The sequence below is a fragment of the Melospiza melodia genome, chromosome 5 (genome assembly GCF_035770615.1).
Source record: "Melospiza melodia melodia isolate bMelMel2 chromosome 5, bMelMel2.pri, whole genome shotgun sequence".
NCBI lineage: Eukaryota > Metazoa > Chordata > Aves > Passeriformes > Passerellidae > Melospiza > Melospiza melodia.
The window spans coordinates 9,163,406-9,183,545 of NC_086198.1; the positions used below are offsets into that span (position 1 = coordinate 9,163,406).

At 38.1% G+C, this 20,140-nt stretch overlaps 1 protein-coding gene across 4 annotated transcripts in view; it reads right to left on the reverse strand.

Annotated features, from left to right (window-relative positions):
• The window catches only part of CLCN3 (chloride voltage-gated channel 3), a 59,113-nt gene that overhangs the window by 32,611 nt on the left and 6,362 nt on the right, over positions 1-20,140 (reverse strand). For 2 of the 4 annotated variants that reach the window (XM_063156228.1, XM_063156226.1), the window contains exon 2: positions 17,209-17,384. In XM_063156228.1, coding sequence (XP_063012298.1) covers positions 17,209-17,368 — 160 coding nt within the window. In that variant the 5' untranslated portion in view covers positions 17,369-17,384. Of the gene's footprint in view, positions 1-3,297; positions 3,461-17,208; positions 17,385-20,140 lie in introns of those variants that run through there. The other 2 variants (XM_063156227.1, XM_063156229.1) reach the window with 2 other exon arrangements.

Genomic DNA, 20,140 nt, shown 5'->3' on the forward strand with positions numbered 1-20,140 from the left:
CTAAGACATGCTTATATATATGCAGAAAATAACTAGGAGTCAACAAAGCCTGCACCTACTAAAGATAAAGTCCTGCTTGATCTGGCATCTGGTCAATATACATGTTCTGCTGTTGCTCAGATTTCAAATTTTTAAAGTGGGGTAAAATTAATGCTTATTTAGGAATAATAAAAAGAGGGTCAGGGGTAAGAGAATCAGTGTAAGCATGTATGGGAATGGCCAGAAGACAAGCAAGATACTGATCATTCTGAACTTTCAAAAGGGTCAAGGTAGTAAAAACGATGCAAAGATAAATCTGAGGGCAACACAAGTAATTTATTTACATATGTTGCAGTATATGGTTTGTTATATGAAAAATTCTTACAAAAATGTACATGCCAGTTAGTTGGGATATAGGCAATCCTACATCAGAACTTTTAAACCCTTTCTGAGAAGTAGTATTTTTAACTCATATTTAGTAGAGAATGGAGCAGAAGTGAACTGTGTTCCTGAATTTTTATTAGTGGGAGGATAAGTAGGTCTGGAACGATCCATTCAGTATCATATAAAAAGAAATATTAGGACAGCACAAGTCAAAGAAGCTCCTGGTAAGAAGTATTCAATAATATCTTTCCATTTGATGTTTCATAGTGTACTTGCACGGGGGAAAAAAATCATCTTAATGCAAGCTAACAGATCAGGCCTTTAATAATAATGTATTGTAATACTTTGTATTTCATCTCACTAAACATTAATGAAGGTCATTAATTAAACCTCAAAGACCCCTGCTGATTTAAACAGTCATTTCATAATTGCTGAGGTACAGCTACTTTGGGTGAGCCACTGCAGTCAATTAGTGCAACAAATGCTTTGATGTTACACAGCAATTTTGCATGATGTGAACATTACTCTGCAGGACATATGAGTTTTGAGTATGTGAATAACGGGAAAAATCACCAGCCTCTAACAATTAAGTCTGCTTTCTTGGAGTATCTTTACCGATGATCTCTGAGCTTGTTATTACAATGCTGTGAAATCTACATGAGAGGAAAATAAAAATCTAGGTAGCACACAAAGTAATGTGAAGAATTTACTTTCAATTTCTGGTTTTGTCTGCTAGCATTTTGAGCTTTATTTTAATAGCTGAATCACAGTAACAGAGTACTGGGATCTTGTAAACCAGCAGGAAATACAAATTTTGCTTACATCTATTCATACAAACTGGTCTGGAGTCATCTTCTTATGAGACATATTGTTGTGGTTTGATAAGCACTTGAAAAATTCAGAATTGCAAAAGATTTTGGTAACACTATTCAGGTTTTGGATTTTTTTAATCTTAACTCACTAGAGCAAGCCCAAAAAGCACAAGAAACATTTGTTTTGAAATACAGTATTAGAATATGAGAAGCACAAGCCCTAACAGAATTCAGTGGAACTGCAAAAAGGACAAGTCACAACTGGGAATTGTCTTGCTGGCCCCCAGCAGTGTCACCACAATGGAACTACCCAGCTGAATCCTCCACAGCCTTCATTACAGTCTTTGCAAGCATTATATTTAACAGCAATACTCCAGTGTGGCACACACCACTTTGCACTGCAAATATCTACTTTTTGTATTGTAAAAAGCAACTAAAACCTGTTATTTTCCATAGAGCTGATCACATTTCAATGTCTAACTATAACTGCAGAGTCTGAAAGTGTCATGCTAGGACTGTTTTGCAGTTCTCATCTATCACAAATCTAAACTCACAGAACGGTTGAGGTTGGAAGGGATCTCTGCAGGTTACCTTGTCCAAACCCCCTACTCAAGCAGGGCCACCTAGAGCTGTTTTCCCAGGACCATGTCCACATGGCTTTTGAATATCTCTGAGGAAGGAAATTTCACAATCTGACCTGTTACAGTGCTCTGTAGATGTTCAGAGGACACCTCCCGTGTTCAGTCTGTGCCCATTGCCTCTGGTCGTGTCACGGGGCACTGCTCAGAAGTGCCTGTCTGCACCTCCTCTGCACCTTCCCTTCAGGTATTCCTATTCAGCCTTGATAAGATCCCAAATTCAACGTTTTGCAAATCTTTTAAGAAAACACTCGCCTCAATTTTTCAGAAGTGGTTCTAAAATCTGACTTAGTGTAAAATTTGCTTGTCTAAAATAAACTGTATTGGAACTTGTTGATGTTCTTAAGATATGCTGAAAAACATTCTAAGAACCATAAAAAGACAACAAATAACCTTTGATGTAAAGTACTAAAAAACAGATAAATTGTCAGATGAAAATAAATGAAAATAAATTTATTTACAGAAATAAGAGTTTGCATGGACATGCAAACCAATAAATTACATGGAGAGAAAAAAATCATTTTATGCAAATCATCTCTCTATTCTCAGCCTACCTCCTCTCTAATGCTTACGCCAGCAGCTATAAATGTTGATAACTTTCTAATTTTAGATTGCCCAATTTAAACAAAAGTAGGAATTCAATACATTTATTGTTTTAAATACCACATTGTGACCATCCAATCCAAACAAGAAAACATACTTATATTCTCATAATTTGAAGGCATAACTTTTATTCCTGCTACAACTTTTCAGAACAAAATAAAACCTTTACAGAACGTATAACGCTTTGAATTTACAGTGAGAAACAAAATATAAGCTCAAAAGAGGATTTTTTTCCCCCCTCTACACTGATAACACTTTTCGTTCTACATCTGCTTCCTTACAAGCAACAGTGTAAAGAACCTCCCCCAAAGTACCAGTTCCTTATGAGTTCATCAATATTTGCTGAGCTGACACATGACCATTGCAGAGCTTTCCCTTGGCACAGCAAAGGCGGCAACAACCGGTCAAGTCTTAAAACCAGGTACGGAAACTTCAAAGCCAGACAAACACTGCTCCTATTCATGCTAGTGGAAGGCGGGTAAAAATTCTACTTAGTAACTCTAGCTAATTTGGTCGTAGTCAAAGACAAGCACAGTTTTTGGAAGGTTTCTTTTTCTCCACGAGATGGCTTTATTGATTTAAAAAACCACACACATACACACAAAAACCCGGGAGGGAGCGAAAGGCAAGCCTGCCACATATCGAAGATGGAGTCACAGGGCGATGAGATGCGAAGCAGGACTGATCTGCCCGCACAGAAAACAATCCCTGACAACACAGGAACCAGCGAGAACTGAATTCTCCTCCCACAAAAGGCATCGGGCAGGCGAAAAAAAGCAGTACGATAATTAGCAAGCCTTTACGTCCCCGTTTCAAACGCGGACAGCGCTCCTGCACGTACAGCTATGCAAACAAGTAACCCAAACGGCAAGCCGGCATACCTCGTTTATGCAACTCCCGGAGCGGAATGCCGTCTCCTCCCCCTCCATCGTAGGGCAGATACGGATCGGAAGAGACATCCATGGACGTGACGAACGCGAGGCCCGCCTGCCGGCTCAGGAGGGCCGCGGCATTCCTCAGGCAAGGGCGGCCGCGGGGGCCGCTGCCATGTTCGGCCGGGCCCGGCCTGCGCCGCCGCCGTGGCTCTGCAGCGCCGGGCTCTGCGGAGCGGGCTCGGCCCCGCCGCTGATGTCAGCGCGGGGCGGCCCCGCCACCTGCGCCTCCCGCCCGCCACACGGACGGACGGACGCGGCTCCGGCGGCACGGCACCGCCACGGCGCGCACCGAGGGCCGGCGGCAGAGGGCGGAAAGCCGCTGCAGCTCACGGCAGAGCCGGCCCCGCAGGGAGCGGGATCCCGGCCCCGCCGGCAGAACGGCGGGAGGGACGCGATCGCACAGGTGAACCCAAAGCTGCCACCCCGTCAACAGGTGAACGGTGGGGCCCGGCTCAGAAAAACAGGCGAACCTGCCGCGACAGAGCTGCCCGTAGTTCCTGCACCTTCCTGGAACCACGCCTGCTGACGCTTCTAAACACCTATAATCGCATTTTGTCTGGAAAGGAAGATTCATGCATTGCTGGGGGCTGGGGAGAAGCCTCCTTCCTAGGCATTTTATTTACTCTTTTCTAACATTAAAATTATTACCCCAAAGAAACAACAACATTAACCTGCCAAAAGCCAACCCCTCTGCTCCACAGGACAGCTCCACTTTCATCAACCTCCTATGCCCCATTCACGCAGAACTTTCAGTCCTATAGCAGTGACTGACAGATTTGAACACGTGTCATCAAAAACAAAAACAACAAAAATTTAATTACATATCTAACAGAAAAGGAATAGTGTCTCAATTTTTGTGTGTGTGTGTGTGTGTGATTATTCTGGTATTACAACTGTGTTAACATCCATACCCACATTATAAAGCTTGGGGTGGGGGTGGAAGAAAATGTAATAAACAGAAGTCCACACTTAGCTTGCATTACTCTACACATTGATAAAATGGTCTGAGTCCCTTAAAAGTCACAGGCTCAAAATAGGCGACAGCCCACATGAATCTAACCAAGGCATTCATGTGATGCATCATCAAGCCGTGGCTGTTAGAGCACTGGCAAAGCCCAAGCACTTCAAACAGCTGGGATCTAAAGACAGGAAATCCTACACTGACTGCATGCTTCCATTTGAAACAGATACTATTACATATTGAATCCATATATTATTTTATGTTTAATGTTTGATCTTGTCCTGGTCCTATCTTGCAATTGCTGATAATAGCAATTGATAAGAGACCTATTTTACATGAGATTTCCACAGCTGGTCCAGTGGTAATGAAATACATGCAGAAAGTATGCATAGTTTTTTCCTTTTTTTTCCCTTCAGCAGGTAGCAAAGTTAAATATATTGCATGCCTACTGCACAAAGCCAGCTTCCACTTCATTCACACAGCAAACAAGGAGTTAATTTTATTGTGTATGCCTTGGCACCTCTGTGTGAATAAGTTATTTTAGTTCTCAAATGTATTCTTTTCTTAAAAAATTTTCCATATATATTCTTAGGGAAGAAATTTCTCTTATAAGCCAATGTTACAAGCTGTGTACTGCAAATGATCATTTTGAGGACAGACTAGGACATAAAGAAATGTTACGTTTACTTCATAGGCTTGTAAATATAGTAAATATTAAAAAATATGTCTCTGATACAAACATTGAGAAAATGCTGGCATCTCTATAGGTGGAAAAACAAGTGAGAAAAAGGGAGGAAAATGAGCATATAGCAAAATGTGTTTCAAAATCTTAAAGACTACCTTATCTCCAAGACAAAGGGAACCCTTGAGCCACAGACTGTGAGTTCTAAAAGACAGCTCCATTTGCTATCACCTATACAAACAAATGCTTTTTTAAGAGTGGCTTCCCACAAACTTTTTAACAAAAAACCCAGAATCTTTAGGATCTTGCACATGCAAATCTTTAAGAGCCATTATGCCATTTAAGAGCCATTACCACCATTTATTTTTGCCTGTGAAAAGACAAACTTAAGCACCTCTTAACTTCAAATTATTCCTATCCCTTATTTCCAGAGCAATACAATAGAAATCCCTGAACATTCTTAATTACTCGCCTCAACAGAACCTGGAAGTAGTCTGTAATCTTATTGTAAGGTTCTAAATAAAAAGTCATTCACAGCAGGAAGAAATATAACAGTTTCTGTAACCTGAAGCAAGAATTATTACAGAATGAACCATTAGTGCATTTATTATATGTCAATTTTTTATGACAACACTATAAATGCAACTTCATACTTGAGAGAATATGAAATAAAGGATATAAAAGACTTGCATGAATAAAGTCTGGAAGATCATCTCTACTTTAGGAGTTTGATGTGATTACTGAAATTTTGGAATGTCTTAAAACTTATAATAAAAATCAGTCACAGCAAAGAAATGGCTCACTTGTTGCCCTAAACCAGTTCATTGGACTAAGGCAAATGCAAAATTTCTGCCCAAGATTGAAATCCAGTTTGAGGTGGAAAAGGTGAGGGATATAACTTGTTCAAGAGTATATCTGATCAACTGTAGGTATGAGGGAAAGTCATAACAAGAAGTCTGCAGTGAAAAATAGATGACTTCATATTTGCTACATGAAATTTCAAGAGTCCAGCTAATACTAAAAAAGTATTCAGCTTTCAAAGGTCACTGCTTATAGACTGGCTGCCAAATACAGCCCTTTGTCTACTCTTAAAAAGCAGAGCAGTCATTTTCCCTTCTCAGTTACCAGCAGCTTGTGTTCTCTTTGTTCATACCCATCATCACTGTGTACTGCCTTTCCTGCAATACCATGAAAGGTGATTTTAGTTTTTGTGTTGTTTTGGTTTTCTTAAGAAAGAAAGATACTATGCATACTAACATGATAAGCAGTCTTTTTTCTTTGTAAATATCTAAACACCTATGCAATTTAATCTTTCCAAATTACTCTTTTTCTACCTGATCTGAAAAAGTGCATAGCTTGAACTGACAACTTTATATTCCAAAGAGCGTGTCAGTTATTGCTGTTGTGAAGTTCTGCAAATTCCAAAATTATAGTAATTTAAATGGTGTCTCTAGCTAACTATGTATTTTGGGTATTACAGAGTACAAAGTATTATGAACACTTGTTGTAAGGCCTAAAGCAAGCTTAACAATACCCTTATTTTAAGTGGCTGAGAGCCCCTTCAAATTGCCAATTTACTACATATAACAGCTCACATGTAAACAGCAGGTTTGTACAGCAGCTTGTTTTCCAAATGTCATTGCAGTAATTATAGCCTAGGTCTCAATCCCAGAAATCCTCCATGCCAAATAACTTCACACATTGGAGTGCTCCCATTGTTCTCTGCAGGCACAGGCTGTGGTTAACCATAACTTAGATGCACCTGTCCTTGCAGAAGTCCATTGTTCTGAAAATACTGGAATGTGCATAGGTGACACACCTTTAAGGCATAGTAAGAATGACAAAAGGCACTTTTATCCTCTCTCCAGACTTGGTCTTTTCTGGTTTAGGGAAAGAATCACATTCAAGGCAAAGTATGTGACAATATAAAAACAAGTCAGAGGTTATTCAAATCAGTTACACCCAGGGAAATATGTTTTGAAGGGACAAAAGGCCAATGAAAAGAAGGGAAGTACCACAGAGGTATGACAACCTGCTTACCCAAGCCTGCTGGAGGGAAGACCTTAATTCTGAAGCACTTCCCACCATTTCATAATAAAAGGTAAGCAAGGTTTAAAGAAGACAGCCAAGCACTGTGCTACATATAAAATAAACATGCTCTTGCTTCTCCCAATTACTTACTTTGTTTTGGTGACAGACTGTGTAACTTTGTCGTACCAGATAATGAAAATTAAAATCATGTCTTTTATGAAATTACAAATGTAAGTTTTGGGATGCTGAATGGTTTAATCAGCATAAAAACAGATGCCAAAAACGTGACTGATAATTACAAATGTTAGTGTGACTGATGCAAGAGATTTTGGTGATTCTCAACTGTCATTTTCTTTCCTATTATTATTCAAAACTAAAGCTTCTCTTTCAGCAGAGCTAGAAGATAATGTTCTCCTAAAAAATGCTACATATAGAGAACTCACCAAAGTAGCTACCATCTGCAACCATTCTAAAAAGAATTTAACTCATACGTACCTTCTCTTGAAGGGGGGAAAGCATCTGTTTACAACAGAGTGCCCAAAGTATACATAAAATGTCTCAAAACCCTCTGTACCTCATCATTACTTTTCCTTCCAGCTTTACTCTCCTACCTTTTCTCCCAGTTTCTTCTTTCATTAACCCTTTTCTCAAACCATGCAGCCAAATTAAGCGAAGGTCTAACCCCTCTACCAGACTGACTTCTCTTAATGTTTATTATCTTGCAGCCCCTTCAGCCTGACTTTGTTCATTCTGCATAAAACCATACGACTTTCTCAGATGGGTCACACAGAGCCTTCTGTGAGAATATGAAAGATGATAAAAGGACAAGCACTCTTCTCTCAGTTCTAATTCCCAGACATGGTCCAGGATGATATAAAAAGAAGCAATCACAGAAAATGGGGAGGAAAGGAAGAGAGTGAAAAAAAAGTACAGTTATACATAGCTTCAGACTGATATATTGTAAAAAACAAGGATAAATTATTTTGAAGCATTATAAATTAGAGTCTTGAACTTCATTCCTTCATTGGCAGTCTATAGAATTCTATCCTTTATCAGTGTATCAGGCTATATATAGAAGACTCTGTTACCATTATCACCTCATCAAAAGCCTCAATAAGGCAGACAGATAACAAAACGAAAAATTTTAGACCAAATATAATGTAAAAGCAGAAGAAAACAAATTTATAGCATGTGCTGTTGAGTAGTTTAAGGAAGATGGGGTTTAAGCAACACAGAAGTAAAAAAAAAACCCAGAAGAATGTGCACAGCAGTAATACACAGTAAGATTTTTCCCTATTTCCATTTTATTATACAGCAAAAACAGATTCTTAATCACAGTTTCTTTTTTTGTAATCGCTTTCCTACAAATTTGTTACTTAATTTTGCTCACAATCATTTCGCCCACCAGAGAACACTTTAGTTCAGGTTCTCACCTAATAAACTCACTTTTTACTGGCTGACCACAGGTTTTTGTATTATACTCCTAAAGTTTTGTATAACTTCCAATGGTGCTTTTATTCCAGACACAGAAGGTGGTAACTGAAGTCAAACCCAACCAGCAAACAGAATGCAGCAGAACAGGTCATATAGCCAAAAGCATGTTGTGTAATCAATTCTGAGACTGACTTCCCCTCAGGGAAGTTGAACCTCCACTGCCAATCAGGGAAACAGCAGTAAAAGTTTCCCACTGCCACACAAAACTTCAGGGCAGAAGAAAAAATTGACTTAAAAAGGGGGAAATAATAAAATAAACTGGGGGGCAGAAAAAGAAAAGTTTGGTCCCTAAAGACTGGTTTGACATCTTGGCCCAAAACACCAAAAGCAAGGCTAGTCTCTCCATTTTCTTTCCACTTCTTTCTGGGCCTGCCTCTAACACTACTTAATGCGTAACCCAGTGAGGCTGGAAGAAAAGACTTGACATCAACAGACTACATATAGCTACCAGGTGTGAGAGGTACATATCAGTCTTTTTAGTCTTCGGGGTTTTGTTTGGGGTTTTTTGTTTTGTTGGGTTTTTTCTTATTTTTGGGGCTATTTTCTGGCTAGTTAGTTGGTTTTTGGTTTGTTTTTTGGTGTTTTTTATTTTAATTTATCTGTTTTACACTGTAATTTGAAATATATACTTCTCTGTATTAAACATGTGAGGAGGACTTGGAGGAAAAGCAAGCTATCTTTTACAAACAAATTGCTCTCTCTGATTCTCTAAGAGCCTCTTAACTACTACTAAATTTTTTTTCTGTACTTTTTGTTTACAGGATAGGCTTTTACTAAGAAAAAAAGTACTGCTGCATTTTCACCTTTGCATATGTGTTCTCACATTCCAGTTTGCTAAAGCTGTACTTACAATGCATCACCAGGAAGATTTGGCATCCTTCCCTGAAGTTCACTTCTCCCCTTTCGCAGACTAGCCAAAATTCTGCTGCAGAGATTGTTCTGTTTTTCCTCATACCTAGATGCATTTAAGGATCTAGGTCTTATCTGCTCCATTGCCCTTATTCTGTTTTAGGGCTGTTTACTGTTGGCCACAATTTCCAACGTGGTGTTAGAAGCATATTAAGGGGATAAAATTCCTCCCTAGGCACAGCACTGTCCTGGCTCTGGCCCCACTCAGTGGGAGGGCCAGGACCAAGACACTGTTGTTATTCCATAGCACCTCACACCATGGCTGGGGCAGGGATATGGGACTCACTCTAATTTCCAAGAAAAACATTCTTGTCCAGTTGGGAAAACATGGCTGCAGTAGGGTGCAGTCAGGTCAGGCTCTGAGGTGAGAATTTTTGCATGTCAATCATTCTCTTTTTTTGTACACATTTTTTATCACTATTGTTGCCGTCACTGTTCTTTTTCTTATCCCATTGCTGTTTCCATTAAATTGTTCTTATCTCAAGCTGTGATTTTTGTCTTTTGTTCCTCCAATTCTCTTCTTCAGCCACCCACAGAGGTGGCAGGAATGGGGGGGAGGGTGGAGCAAGCAGCATGGTTTGGAAGGTCTCAGTGGAGAACTAAACTGGGGAGTACCACTCCTAAACCACAACAGCCACATATATATAAATGTATATATACGTTAGGCTTACCTTCTATCTTTGAGAATATTACATCTTCTTCATAAATAAATAGGCTTTGTGAACATAGTGTCAACAGCAATTCTGGATGTTGTTAATATATAACACTACATTATGCCAGGCATATTTTGAATTCCATTAAACTATGGGCTCAGTACTAAGTAGTGGTCAGAATAAACTTACTCAATTTCTAGGACATGCCCATCCTCCAAATGCTGGGTGAAGCTCTGATCCCTCCCTAAAATTAGAGATATTAGAAAGGCCTCAGAAAGGGGCAGTGAAGAAGATCCAAAGGATGGGATAGCTACAAGGTTGGATCAAGCACATAAGAAGACCTCAACCTGAAAAAGACATAACTGAGGAGAAGAAAAAATAAGTAGCAATGGAAATAAAATTTTCACCATCTGTTCTAATAACAGTGACAGCATCACATAATTCATGTGTTAATCCTTGTTAGTTTCTACATGCGTATGGCCACTGCATGATAGGCTTATCAGGGTATGTGTATTTGGCACCACAATCCTAGTTTCAGGTCACCCTGTCCTAGTTTCATATCAAACCTTTTCCTATCAACGGCAATTTCACTTCAATAAGCTAATAATACCCCCTAAAACTTTTTGTATCAGCAGAAATATTTTCTGCAGTTACAACTGTAGATGATAACTAAAAAAAAAACCCAAAAGAGAGCTTAAGCACCTATGCCACACAAGGGTAAGTGACAAGGAGATCCATGTGTCAGCCCATGCTAACACGTGGACCAGTGTTCACCTAAGTAAGACTCTGGCACTTATATCTGCTCTCAGTAGTATTTATACCTGGATTTAGGTTCAAAATAAAGAAAAGAAGGTGGTGCTTTACATAAAACATAGCTAAGCTATGAGAGCCTGCAAGGGATGGTTTGGGTGCTAAAGAATTGCATTTGTGAGAAAAGCTCAGTTCAAGAAAAATACACTGATAAAGACTAAAATTAAAACCCACCACTTCGACAAGAGGGGCCATCAGCTAGGCAAAAACTGCTCTACAAGTACTGTGGTGCCTATCTCTTACCCTGTTATTACTCTTCCTTAAGCACTAACTTTTAACCCCTGCCAGAGACAGGATGCTAAGCTAGGTAGTTTTGTGATTTGACTTAGTACAGCTTTTCTCATGTTTCAGGGATATCATGATATCCTCTTTCAGAATAATATTTCTGTTTAATCCAAGCACATGAAAAGCTTTCATTTTAAAATGCTGGTAAGCAAGAATATTCTCAAAGGCAGAAAACAAGAGTACAGCCCAACATCAATTTGGGGAAAATCCTATCTGCCTTCTTTGGCTGACTTGAGAGAACAAATCAAAACTAAAATGAATAAATGAAATATTATTAAATCTGTATAAAAATTTGTCTATTTAGCTCCTAAGGATTTTATAGACATATTATACTGAATTATTTTATTTTAAATTTCAGACTCATCTTTCTATATATATGCCATCACAATTCCTCTGTTTTCATTGCTCCACTTGACACTGTTCACACCGTGTGTCTGGGAGAGGGACATACACATACTAACACTACACCAAGCTGTCAAGTTGGGAACAACTTCTTCAGCAGCACCTGCTGACAGAGCCAATGTGCTTTAAGCACTTCAGGAGAGCTGCAGAAGGAAGCCAACAAAATTATATAATATCAGAAAGAAGAAAAGAATGGATTATTAGTACTATAATTCATCTTCTTCCAAAGCATCATGCTCACGTGCTGAATAAATCTTTGGCAGGAAGGACCAGTGGGACCATTCAAAGACTGTTAGTAGGGTTGACAAGTCCTCAAAGAGCTGACCATGGTATTTATGAGATATGGAAATGATAATTATTTGTTTTCAAACATATAAAAGAACAAGAAACTACTTGGTTACTAAAACTCTACGTCCACACTGCTGTAATTTCCATCCCTCAGACAGCCTAATGCCTAATCTAACTATCTAGCTATAACACCATTACAGGCTGTTCAACTACAACACCACCAACTGAATTTACATTTTGGACAATAACTACAAAGAAAAACCCAACCAAACAAACATTAGAGTTCAGGAAACCACTAGCATAATAAACAGATACTCACTGAAATTCACTCATTCTATAATGACATCCCATAGCTAAGACAAAACATTTTTTTTCCTTAAACTAAGAATCTTCCAGTCAGCTGGGGAAGTGGCGGGGGAAGAGAAGGGATGTTGACAATAATTTTTAAAACCCTGAAGAAGAACCTTGTTAATTAGCCCAGTTACACATTTAAACATAATGTATAACAATTTCTGTTCAAGAGAGGTGGGCAAAATCAACTTCATGCATTACTAATAAAAAAAGTAGAAGAAATCATGGTTTGATACTATCAGATATCTGGTGTTTAGCTGCATTAGTACTATGAAACACGGGCAAAATGTGTGCAGCCTAACTACAATCCACCAGAAAAAAAGTAAATTATAACTAGTTACTGACAATTTAATTTCATTGCATTCTATCAGTTAGCTGTGCCTCATGCTTGACCTTGTGATCACAGCAAGTCATGTTATCTCATGCTTTGAATTGTATGGCATCATTTGGGGGTGAATACACTTCTTACAGCTCAATGGTAATGAGCTCTTTAATGAAAATATTGCCAACTTGGAAAATACTCTGTATGTAACTCAGGAAAGTGATATTTCAAACTGTCTTAATGACTATTCAGTCAAGTCAGTTTTATAACACATGAATGTAATGAATAGATAATAAGAACAATGCCAAAGGTGCAAAATTACTTCAAAGGCTCTTCTTCATATCAGCTGTGAACAATAGGAAGAATCCATTAATGCAATTTCCACATATAAAGAATACAACAGGAACAGTAAGCTATTTTATTCTTCTCTTTGTATTCTTCCTTCTATTTATAAAGAGCAATAGCTAAATAGAAACAAGCATACATGTGAAACAACATTCACATGTTGCTGGAAAAGATAACTAGCTCTTGCTCAAAACATTACCCCCTGCTGTGGTACAAATGTCTTGATTGTACTGAACTGCCTGCTCTTGCTGAAAGTTGCATTCCTCAAATAATGCCATAATATCAGTTCACTACTATAAGATTTTTTGTGTCGGTATGTAAGGCACCAAAATAGATTGTTTAGGTCTCTGTCTTTAGGCAAGGGACTCCAAATCATGGTTAAGGAGGTTTTAGGAGAGATACGGAGTTGTACACTATGACCTGCTGGCATACTTTGTTTTTTAGCGGCAATGAGATAGTAGCAAGGAGGAGAGCAGAGGCTGGAGCAGCAGCTTTTGAATTACCAGTTTACAGGTTGTCATACTAAGGTTAAGTACTGCCAATTTTATGCTAACACCATATGTCAAATTGTAAACTGTCTCCACACTGAACTCACAATATAAGCAACTAAGCTCCTTCAGCTGAAGCAGGAATCTTTATAGCTATCAAGAACAATGCAAGCTCATTCAGGACTCAGATTCCCACAAACAGATCAAAGTACATCGGGATGTAAACACCAATGAGGTCATTTGTTAGCAAACCATTTTTACTGCAAATAAGGTTTAATCATCTAATTTCAGAAAGTGCCTTGAAAAAACTGCAGTCTAACAGTACAAAAACCCACCTCCTACTGAGCTTGCCCTTCACTTAAATAAAAATCAGTCAAAACTGATGCAGTCCTCTCTTATCATACAAAGAGCCCTCAATTCTGAGAAAAATTATGGAGACATCTGGGATGACAGGATGACAGGCAGCATCCCTTCAAGGCAGGGCTTTGGTACAGGCCATCCAAGCCTCCACATGCATGGCCATGTAATTATTTAGCATGTTAAAATACACTACGCTCAACGAATTCACCATTTCATAATACCTACTTGTTCTCCATAACACTGCCACTGAAAATCTGTAGGATTGCAAAGAAAACAGCTACCAGGAAGCATAACAGGCATAGTACATATATAATTACTATACATATATATGTATTTGGGTTACAATGCTACATCATCACAATTTCTGTATTTTTCTCATACGAGACACTGAGAGACAGGTCACATACATGCTTTCCAATGGTGCTAAGAAAAGCAAGATTGCTGCACAGCATCAGTTTTAATGTAAGGGTGATTACCCAACAGAGAACTATCCACAACCTTCCAAATAAGATGATTATAAAAAGACAAATTGCTATCAACTAAATGTTAAAGAAACCTAAGAGTCCAGGTGACCGGAGTTTCTGATTACTCATTTCAGTTAATGTTCATTTGCTTAGTCCAATATAGTATCAAGGAATTTCCCACATAAGAAGTATATGAGGTTAGCTTTCTTTCCCAACATCATCCAATTTCCACATGCTTTCAACAGAAGGCATATTCACCACTGTGTAAGGGCTTTGATGGCTTTCTAAATCTCATTTAAGTGCTTAATGTGAGTGGTAATGTGCATAGCAGTACAGTGCAGCTTTACAGAATTGATGTCCTGAGAGCCAAGGGACTGAGCAAGCCTAGTGAAATAAGCAGACTTTTTCTGTTAACTTACTGGCTCTGAATGAGGGGGAAAGACTATAATTACTTTAGAAATTCCACATTGTTAGACATTTCTCTGCATCATATATGTGCAACTTATGTTCCCATTTTCATTAGTTGAAAAAAAGAAGATAAAGACTATTTCTTAATCCTTTGTTTTCTCCTCAATGCATAGTCTTGCTTTTTTAAAAATCTGCAACTCTGTATTTTAATACATAAACTGTAAAATGTTGATGTGCACTCTACTGTCCATGGCAACTTATGCAGATTGCATAAATTCACGTCTGTGCCCATTTGTACAAGCTTACATTCTGCAGCTATGCAGCTTTCAATTTATCCACATTATTTCCCAAATCATTTGAACACTGTTGCCATTTTGCTAATGTTGCTAAGATACCAGGCTTATAAATTCTTCCAGTCCCATAGACTTAAACCACACTATATTTTTTAAATAGGGGATCCTGATTTTGGCAGGGTTCTCCTGCTAGAGCACAGAGCTAGACCTGAGGCCTCTGCATTCACATCATGCTCTGGAGGGCTGCAGTGCTGAGAAGTGTGTAATCTTCCAGTTACTGGGGGGGTCCTGCCCTTCCTCAGGAGGTGAGAAATGTTCCATCTTGTCCTTATTGAATCCATCTGTACTTGGACTTAATGGAACAAAAATACGGCAAAAGAATAAGAGTATTTAAATAATAGTAATAATAATAATGCTAAGCAAGAATTACAAAATGGGCACATGCAAGAAAGCCCTTGTTTTATCTTGTCAATGAGATTTGCTGTATAAAAAACACAGAAGAAAGAACACCTCATTTGGACACCTAAGGAATGAGAAACACAGATGTTCACCTCCTGAATGGAAGTTTATGTGTAACATTTTTCTAAGTATGTTCTTACCACCCAAAAAAGTAAACTAACATCAGATTCTGATCTACCAGTAAGATATTTATTATGATTTGCTGTAGAATGAAACATTTTCCTTGTATGGAGACACATAAATCACCATTCACTTAAACAAAATAATAGGGCTTATTGCTGCCTCTTACAGGGAGTCCAGAACTGGGGCAAGCAGGGAAGTCACTAGCAAAAAATTAAAGTTCCAGGAAAGAAAATACATTCATATTTATGTACCAACTCACATTCTGTTACTTCAGTGTTAGAACAAGATGGGAGCTGCTGGCATGTACAGCAATTAGCACTGATTTTGACAATGCAAACAAAACAACCACCTCATCTCTTTGGACTTAATTTATGGATCTGATTTCACAACAAGTAAAGGGCAGAACAGTGGTTCTGAAACTATTTATTTTACTGTAAACTCATTTCTCCTTCATTCTTGAAGTGATGGAAATTATTTTTATGAGCAATAACTGGAATAGCCTCAGAATAGCTTTCAGTACAGGTTGTAAATATTATGATAGACAAGCAAGGCACTCACTTTATTAGAAGTGCCAGATACTTAGAATAAAGAATTATACACAGAAGCTAGCTGTTCACCTAATAATTTCCCAGCTCTTAAGCACTGGACTTTAGCATGCTGGTGCTCTCCAAGTAATGTGCCAGAAGGAATATGTAGATTGAAGGTGTGCTGGCTTGTGATACCTGTATTGGTATAGAAGTTAAAGCACTGCACATTCAAGATATCTAATTAGAAAGAAGGAATACAGGTGAGAAGGATGCTTATAATGATATGGCACAACCATCTAGTACAGTGCCAAAATCCAACTCCTAAGTGCAGCAAAGGCAAAATATATGGAGGAAAAGACACTGCAGGGAAGGAAAACAATGAAATGCTAATGAGAGAAAAGGAAAAGACAGTAAAAAAGCAAAAAATACAGGAAGCAGAGGCTGATTTTAAACAAAGTGAGAGGAAGTGACCAGAGTCTACATTTAACCAAGTTTAGTATCTTTAACACGAATTACTTTCTTTCCCTCCTTCAGTTCACCTCTTTGACTATTGCTAAATGAATATTAACACTTTCACTGCCTGAACTGTTTTCTTAAACTAAAAAACAAGAGCTTCCCAGTTCTTTCTTCTTTGTATTCCTTCAGTGCCTTTATAGTGTACACTGTAGAAAGTTTTCTTAACAACTTTTTATCTAGTCAAAAATTCAGCTCGCACTGTGCTTTCTGTTGCTTCTAACAACACTCCTACTTTTGGCTTTTGCCTCTGCTTTACAGAGGTGAAGCAGAAGGAATCAGAAGAGATTCATCTCTAGAAGTAATGATTAAAACAGCATGTTAATTTTTGCATCAAAGAAACACTGGAGACATTGAGACTTCCAAAATCCCACTGCAGAGAAGAAAGACCAGGTACCTGTAGAATAGCCATCCTTTTACTTGACAGCAAGTTTTCATTTGTCACAGCATGTTAATATCTGCCCTGGATCAGAAGTCATCCCACACAGTGTAATTGTTAGGCAAGCACACAGAAGAATGTTCAACCCCTTTTAGGTTGAAAGCCTCTCTCTGAAGGACAGATTAGCTTAACAGAAAAGGGTCAGACTTGCTCATATAAAACCAAAACAAAATAAAACCAACAAAAAAAAAAAAAAAAAAACCACATAAAAACACAACCCAGAGAAACTTTCAGGCTGAGATTAACTTACCAATGGATGCATCACCATCCAAGAGATTGTCATCTTCAGAGGTCTGAAAATCCATAATTACACCAGCTCCATCTAAAAGCTCCTCATCACTGCTTGCACTAGTTATGCTGTTGTAACTGTTTCGATAGTAGCCTCTATGAAACAGCTGCTCAGACTCCATTTAGCTGCTTTAGAACCTGTATGTATACACAAAAACAAGTCATTTCCTATTTGAATAGCCAAAAAAACACTATGAAATTTGTATCAAAATAAAACAAGAGTATTTTAGGCTTTGGAGAAAACTTTTTATGGTGACAGTGCTCCTACAAGTTACAAAAAGGCAGCAGCAATACAGAACAAATACAACCAAACAGAAGAACAGAGAGTAAAGCAGGATATCTTACCTGTTATGACTAGAGAGAGCAAAGAAAGCAATGAGCACTTGGGCATAGCATATAGTGCAAAATCTAATTAAATAGAGGGCAGGCAGGAAGTACATTGGCAAAGGAGAACAGTGAACAAACAGCTACATTAACAGCAGAAAAAGCATGTAAGGCTGTGCAGCTTTCTGCAGTCTGGTACCACAGGCACTTTTCTGCTCTCCAACGTCAGACATCCTGCCCCTCTTTCAAGCTCTACAACTAAAAGGTCAAGCACAGAAGCGAGTCAGCTGAGGGAACCACTTCCAGTGCAGAGACATGCCTATGGAAAAGGCAAAATAGGCCAGTAAAAACCCAGATTTACAAGACATTTGCTGACAGCTGATCCAAGCAATCAGTAAATCTCCAGAATGTGCTCTGTTATCCCACAAAAACACTTTTCTGTATCTCAAAGGAAGAACAAAAAAGGCAGCTAAGGCTTGTTATTTTCCCAGAAGGGAGGTAGAGTGAAAACTAAAGTACTCTTCCAGATTACAAATTTGCTTTAAATAGTTCAAAATCAAAAACAACTAAAAAACCCCAACAACAAAGAACCCCACAAACACAATCAACACAAAAAACCACAAACCAATAAAAAACAAGAATGATTTATCTTAACAAAAGAACTCTTTTTCAAACTAAGAATTACTTAAAAATTACTTAAAATTACTTAAAAAATCAGTGTAAAATTCAATTTTTCTGTTCAGTACTAACTACTAAGCTAAAAGGCAGTCATTTGCCCTCTAACTCTCATACATCTTCCAACAAACCCTACTGGAGTACAGCACTTAGTGAAAATGCTATGCACCCATGAAGCAAAGAGAGATGTAATGAAAATTATCAACACAAGCTTTACACATAAGAATATAGGAGAGAAAAGTGGTGACAGGAACCAAAGAGCAATTTGCTGAAAAATTCTGCCAGTTAACTGAAGCTATTTGAGTTTTTAATACAAAAAAAAACAAACAAAAAAAAAAAAAAAAGAGCTTATGTAGTAGATTCCCAGTGCCTTGAAATAAAGACAAAAAGTCAGTTTCCAAAAATATCCGTAGGTAAAGCTTAGATTAGTTTCATTCACAGCTGCTTCCAAAATAAAACCAACATGCATGGAGGAAAGAGACCTACTCAAATATGAACAGAACATAGACAACCACATGAAAAGATAATATTTGTAAAGCACAGTCTTAGCTTTAAAACAGCAACAAAACCTCTCAGTATTCATATTTATGTTCTACTGAATCTTAACAATCTTAGTTAAAAACAATATAACAACAGCCTGAAAACTTTCTTCATTTATATGACAAATACCAGTAGAGAATATCATCACTATAGACCTGATCTTCACAAAAGCAGAACCTATAATAAATACTCATTTTGATACTTCTTTTTATCTCCTTAGCTTTAAAAAAAAGAAAAGAAAAAAAAAAGGTAGTCAACAAAAAACCAACTAAAACCTGAGAGTATAACCACCGGATGAATAGCGAACTCATGCTCCTGGTCATATGATGACAAACATTAAGGGCATTGACTTTAGTTTGTATAAATTATTCAAAACCACTGCATCTCCACTCCCTAAAATGTCATAACCAGGAAAATTATGGCTACCCATATTGTGACAGCTGAAGAATTATACCCACTGGTAGAAAGATGTCAGCCTACCTGATGGAAGGCATTGCTTCTTTCACACCCAGTCACTAATGGGAGTACTTTTTAATGGCATTTCACATTTACCAAGTTACTAATGTGAATACTTTAACAGCATTCACCCAAACTGGTTGGATTAGCTGAAAACTCCAACTTAAGCTTACTAAACTAACCCCATTTATGGATACATAAGAAAAAACTGCTATCAGAGGTGAAGAGTAGTCTCCTGCACAGGTACAGTAAGTAACAAGCAGCCATGAGTGGTAAAGTCTTGGAGGGATTTTCAGCCAACAGTTTAAAAAGAAGGAGAGAAAAAAAAAGAAAAACTAACATAATCCCTTAGCATGAACCTGAACTAAGTATGAAAGCAAGTATGACTCAAAAGCTTCAGCTTCACAGGCAGGTACTGGTCCTTAGTCAAATCACAGTAAAGAACTGTGTCCATGACTGCTGCTTTGAAGCAAGCCTAAAATACATGAAAGATACAGTACTAATTTTAAACCAATGGGTCAGTACCTACAGGTGTAAATATTCAATCCAAGAAAGAAAAGACCAAGAGTTCCCTTAACAAAAAAAAAAATCTCTGGTGTCCCTTCTGTATTCGTATTCAGATGAGAAATAACATTGCAACTTGTTAAGGCAAATGAAAGGTAAAACCCATCCTCCTCTTTTGAAGGGCAGGAACTATGACTGCAGTTTCCATTGTAGACAATGTAACTTCTGTTTGTTGAATCTTAGGTAATTTTCTGTTTGATGAAAAGACACTACAGCAGCGTTTCTTTACTGTTTTAAAGGCTTTTGCTCCTTTTTAATGTGGACTTGTGTTGAAGTCATCTGAGGGTTATACAATGGAGCAGAGCTTTTACACATCACCAGAAATCTCGTTAATC